Source organism: Hibiscus syriacus, unplaced genomic scaffold (genome assembly GCF_006381635.1).
Source record: "Hibiscus syriacus cultivar Baekdansim isolate YM2019G1 unplaced genomic scaffold, ASM638163v2 tig00111378_pilon, whole genome shotgun sequence".
Taxonomy (NCBI): Eukaryota; Viridiplantae; Streptophyta; class Magnoliopsida; order Malvales; family Malvaceae; genus Hibiscus; species Hibiscus syriacus.
The window spans coordinates 230,601-236,600 of record NW_024063074.1 but is presented as its reverse complement, the minus strand read 5'-3'; the positions used below and the strand labels follow the sequence as shown (position 1 = coordinate 236,600).

Below are 6,000 nucleotides of genomic sequence, written 5' to 3'. Positions count from 1 at the left end.
GCTGACTATGAGGTTCGAACTCACGCGCACTTATGTGCAGCAGATCTTAAGCAAACAGTTAATGTGGCAGGCCAACAAGTGTCTTAGTCTTTAATGTTGGTTTTGCAGGCTTTTTATGAGAGTTTGTTTGGCGAATCGAGCAAGAATGGTCAAATTGAGGGTTTTTTTATATTAAGGTACAGTGATTATTAAATAGTATTTATTTTATATATTCTTAATCATTTGGTAATAAACGTTCAATTATCTTACTACAATCGTTGGTGTTCAAATTCTTGATTTCTAAAAAATAACAATAATTCCTTTAATCATTGAGGTAAATTGATTCGTGATAAAATTCTCAACCATATGATTATCATTCAACATGTCGTTTGGATTCTATTTGTTTGATAGTTTAGTATTTTAATTTTGCTTCATTAATATTAATGTCCACATAATATCATTAACTCGTACATAATTATTATTATTTATTTTGAACACTATCATTAATATCAATCGATGCGACATTCTCACTCATTTAAAGATAATTAAATTAATATGTCGCATGTAATTTTCTCTAGTAAATTAATACTCTTCAACAAAATTTCGACGTGATAGACATATCAAATTAACTATTATTAATGATAATGATCGAAATGAAAATTCCTTTTCATTGGCAGAGATTTTAATGATTTTTTTATTTTAGTAAGCAAAATGAAAATACTTTAAAAACCCAGTGACCGTTATTATATTTATACCCTTTGAATTATTAGTTAACAAAATCGACATATTTCTCTTTTATTATAATTTTTATTTGATGCGAATTTGGTGGTACTAGACCCAGCTCCGCTATGTGTCTCTGACACAGCAAGCTCTAAACTTTATTCAAGACCCTCAATCATTTGCCGCTGAACCATGCACCCCCTTCTTCTCCCACACGCTTCCAATGGCGCGTCTGTCAGCCACTTTTTCCGGTTAAGCCCACATCATTAGCATCGCTTATGTTTATAATTTGATATACAATAAATTAACTAAATTTTTTCGATGGTAAACAGAATAGTTATTATTTATGTAGGTTACAAGTTTAAGCATCTAACGGTTGTAAGAGTAAATAAGCGTTTATGATTAAATTATTGAGAGTACTTGAAATATATATTATTTTATAATTATCTTAGTTTAATTAAAAAATAAATGAATATAATAATTATAATTATTTTTATTTTTATAAATTGTAAATAAAATCATTTTTATAAATAATGTAAAAATAATAATTTATTTAGGCTTAATTATAAAACAAGTGTCCAAATATAACGCTTTTCTAAAATAAACATTTAAATATTTTTAATTATTCAAGTGTCTAATATTACAAATATTACAATTTTAGGTATCTCAATCGTAATGACCGTTTAAAAATCTCGTTAAGTGACATATGTCAAACTTATAGAATTTTAAATATTTTATTTTTTTTAAAAAAAAAAATATTATTAAAAAACCCTTCCCCAACTAATGTCCCCTCCCTCCTCTACTTTCTCTTCCCCTGCTTTTCACCCTTCCTCCCCATGGCCAAACGCCCAAAGGCCAATTAAACAACTGACCAAATGACTAAATGGTCGACTGCTATAGTCGGCTAAATGGTCCTTTATCACGATAGATTAAAAGGATTAGAGATTTAAATATAGCGATTTGAGAATTTTGGATTTTTAGATAATAATAAAGGTTATGATCAGTCAGTGGGTGACCGACGACGTATGGGTACCCAAAAAATGATCGATAGTTGGTGTAAAGGGGACTATAATAAAGATCTTAAGAATTAGGAGTTATTTTTTAAAAAATTTAAGTGTTTTTTAAAAAATATTAATTTTTTATTTTTTTTTAAATTAAATTTTCATGAAAGTATGAATGTGACACGAGTCACTTAACCGAGTCTTTTAACAACAATTACGGTTGTGACATCTAAAATGATAACATTTGTAACGTTAGGCATCTTGATAATAAAAGTTTACAAGTCTGTTTAAGAAAAAATGATACAGTTTGGATTAGGTATAACTTAGGTTAAGGGCACAAGGCTCTTAACCTTGTGTGAGATCGAGTCTCACTGAGAGCATTTCATAATTTAGAGGTCTCCACGAAAGTTGCTCTCAACCGGACGTTGGGGTAAGTTACTGTCATACTTTCTCTTACCTCAATACATATAAAAAAAAGTCAGCTAATTAGGTTAAGAGCAGTGGCGCGCGTGAGTAATTTTAATTTTCTCTCTCTCTTTCTGTTTGCATGAATTTCCGTGTCCAATTTTGATTTGCAGGCAATTAGGGATAACCAAAGGCGGCTTCCCTATACATCCATTTTTGGCCCTTCAATAAAAAAAATATTGATGATTATCAGTCGTTAATTTTATTTTCTACCTTTTTCGTCGTTTCGTCTTTCACCCATGGCCCTTTAATATTATTGCCTCTTGACGCTTTCTTCCTGATAATTCTTTCCTTCCAGCTTTTCTTTCCCAGGCATTTTCTCCAAACTTTTTTTTCGATTCTGATGTTTTCAGAGTTTTCCTTGTCTTTTCTTTTTAACATTTCTGTTTTAGATCTTGCAGATCCGATCTCAAGTGGATTAAATTTCTTGTGCAATTCAATAGGTCGAGAGGTTTAAAAAAGGATGGCGGAGGATCATAGATGCCAAACGCCGGAAGGCCACCGTCTTTGCGTCAACAACTGCGGCTTTTTCGGCAGTCCGACGACGATGAATCTTTGTTCGAAATGTTATAGAGATTTTCGCCTTAAAGAAAAACAAGGAGCTGCTTCGATCAAATCATCTCTCTCTTCCTCCCCTTCGTCATCCTCAACGGTTGTCGAATCCGTTTCTCAGGTTTCGCTATTCACTCTCCCTGAAGTCATCGGAGAATCGCCTGTTCCGACCATCGAGATTGCCCTGGCGGCTGAGCAGCGACCGCAGCAACAACCAAATCGGTGCATGGTTTGCCGGAAACGGATCGGGTTGGCCGGGTTCAGATGCAGATGCGGAATTACTTTTTGCGGGTCGCACAGGTATCCAGAGAATCACGGGTGTACTTTCGATTTCAAAACAGTTGGAAGAGAGGAGATCGCACGAGCTAATCCTGTGGTCAAAGCAGATAAACTCGAGAAGATTTGAGATGGGAACATCGATCTATTGACCTTGGATGAAAGAAAATTTTGAAATCATACAGCTCTTCAAGAATCGACACGTGTTTCGATGGTGGTCCCCATGATGGAGAGAAACCAATTAGGCTGGATAAAAAATATTTTCATCCTAATAAGTTAAAATATCTGTTTTATTTTACGTGTCCCCTTTAGTCTTTTTCTTCCCTTGTAAAAAAATGATTTTTTTACAACTTTTTACTCTTTTTATTTCTCTGGGTGGAGAATGAAAAAAAATATTAAATTCGAAATTTGGTGTAGATTCTTTTTTTTAATTATTGGTGTGTATCTGTGCTCATGTGCTGGAAGCGGCCAACTGTGACAGCTATCTCCGTATTGAATGTTATTGTCTTTTGGCATAAATCTATAATTTATAATATATATTCTATAAAAAATTATACATATATTCATTTATAAATATAATTTTTTAAAATTAATCATTGACATTCGATCTATTAATCGATTGACCCTCTAACCCAATTTGATCCATTTACAAACATCATGATTCGAATCTCTGACTTTACTTAAGGGAACCTATTACCTCATATTACATCAGTTATTGGTATTTATAATATAACATTTAATAAGTCTTATGCATCTTAATCAATTCTTTCCACTATTGATATTTTATTAATCATTTCTTTTTTTTTAAAAAAAAAAGAGTCTACCAAGAATCTCTAAGGATTTATAATCATAAAAGAGTGTCCAAAGGAGATATATTACTCAGAAACAATGTCACGTGATACAATAGAAGCAATAATTTTAGGATAAACCGAATCAAAGAAAAACGTATTTCCTAAACGAAGAGCCCGAGAAGCTAACTTATGCGCAACTTTGTTACAATTCCGAGGGATAAAAACAGCAGTGAACAAAACATTGCTATTTAAGATATCACGAGTTTTCTATAACCCAGGGTGGATAAAATGCATTAAACTTAATTTTTACTTGCTGCTCTAATCTACGATGGACTCTCCTATCTTGATTCCCTTGGTATGATATGCCTCTACATGAAGCTTAAAAGGGTCGAACCAACTCACTAAACCACCTCATTTTAAAGTAAAAAGATTTCGTACCAAAGCCATCGATAACGGTCCACCAGGAAGCTCTAGTCAATTGGTCTGGAGCCACCCCATAAGTGTTTAACACATGCTACACAAAGATGTACGCCGAGAGATGAAGTCTAGCCTGAAAAACAAACAAAGGAAGATAAAACCATTCTTGATCCCCACATGTGATCTTGTTGCAGTCGCTCAAGCAGTAAATCTCCAATCACCAAAAATGATTAGTTCCTTTCTGTTTTCTTTCTTTCTAGACTTCTCACCCCATTTGCGACTCCTTTCTTCTTCATGCCAAGAAAAAATTTAAAAGAAAAGAAAAATAAATTTCAATAGAATTTCTCAGGAAAAATTACGATGAATAAAAAATAAAAGAAAAAATAAGGGACATTTTCCTTAACTTTCCCTTAAATAGTCGGAGAATACAATTTCTTCCAATATTTTATTCCTGTAGACTATGCCAATGATATAATGTCATGTATATAAAAGATTAACAAAGGGATGTTGAGGGTGGGGTCGCACCATTGAAAATTTCAAACTCCCTTGTAGTTGAAGTTTTTTCTTTGTATCTTTTATTAATTATTTAATATTCTAACTTTGCACCCCTTAAAATTTTTAGTATAATCTCTTAAGTTGTTACCATCTAACATAAATTCTTACGTCAGTCCTACGTGTATGAGTCTTCAACTGTTTAAAAGTAATCATCTCGATGTTTCCTCGCAAATGGTGCCATTAATGCGATAAAAGACTTGTTTTGCACATTCCTTCGACCAAGAGGGAAAATGTTGTACCTCTTTCGGACCTTCTCAGCAAACTGTTAGGTATGGCTCATAAATATACCAGTAAAGAGGACAGGAGATGGAGCGGAGTGAGCGAACATCAACTGTCCTTACAAAGAAAGTCTCGTTGTGGGGTTACAAATTATGTGGGTTGGGGGTGCGGGGCGTAGCCCCCCCGGTACGGTACAGGGTTGATTTTGTAATTATGTACCAGGGTTTTCTATTATAAATAGAGATGTAACCTAGACCTAAAATATCATTGAATAAAACTTCTAGCGCCGCCTAGGCACCGAGGACGTAAGCACATTGTCGAACCTCGTAAAATTCTCGTGTTCTTTCGTTTTCTTTACCCGTTTTCGTCAACAATTGGTATCAGATGTCAGGAGCAAAATTCGAAGTCGCGAAATTCGATGGTCAGGGTAACTTCGGATTATGGCAAACGAGGGTGAAGGATCTATTGGCGCAGCAAGGGATCTTGAAGGCTTTGCGACCTACAAAGCCGGCGTCGATGGATGAGGAAGATTTGGAAGAATTGCAGCAGCGAGCGGCAGGAACCATACGATTATGCTTGGCGGACGAGGTCATGTATCACGTCATGCATCTATCGTCTCCAGACGAAATTTGGAGGAAGTTGGAAAGTCAGTTTATGTCCAAATCCTTAACGACAAAACTGTATCTGAAGCAGCGGTTGTATGGGCTGAAGATGCAGGACGATCACGATTTGGCGCAACACGTGAATGTCTTCAATCAAATCGTTTCTGATCTGGCTCGGCTTGATGTGAAAATTGAGGATGAAGACAGAGAGATGATTCTGTTGTGTTCGTTGCCTTCCTCTTACGAACACATGGTGACTACTCTTACATATGGGAAAGAGACTATCAACGTTGAGGAGATTACTGCAGCCTTGTTGGCTCACAACCAGCGGAAGCAGAATGCAGGGGAAAGCTCTCAAGCTGATAGCTTATATGTCAAGGGTAATCGAGATCGTGGACGGAAGCCAGAGAAGGTAGGGTCCGG

General features: G+C 35.1%; 1 protein-coding gene across 1 annotated transcript; it reads left to right on the top strand.

Annotated features, from left to right (window-relative positions):
• The first annotated feature begins 2,491 nt into the window (after nt 1-2,491).
• Nucleotides 2,492-3,512, top strand: LOC120159883 (zinc finger A20 and AN1 domain-containing stress-associated protein 6-like). The gene has a single exon (XM_039170402.1). It carries the CDS (start codon nt 2,629-2,631, stop codon nt 3,121-3,123), a length of 495 nt encoding a protein of 164 aa, XP_039026333.1. The 5' UTR covers nt 2,492-2,628; the 3' UTR covers nt 3,124-3,512.
• Nucleotides 3,513-6,000: the final 2,488 nt, after the last annotated feature.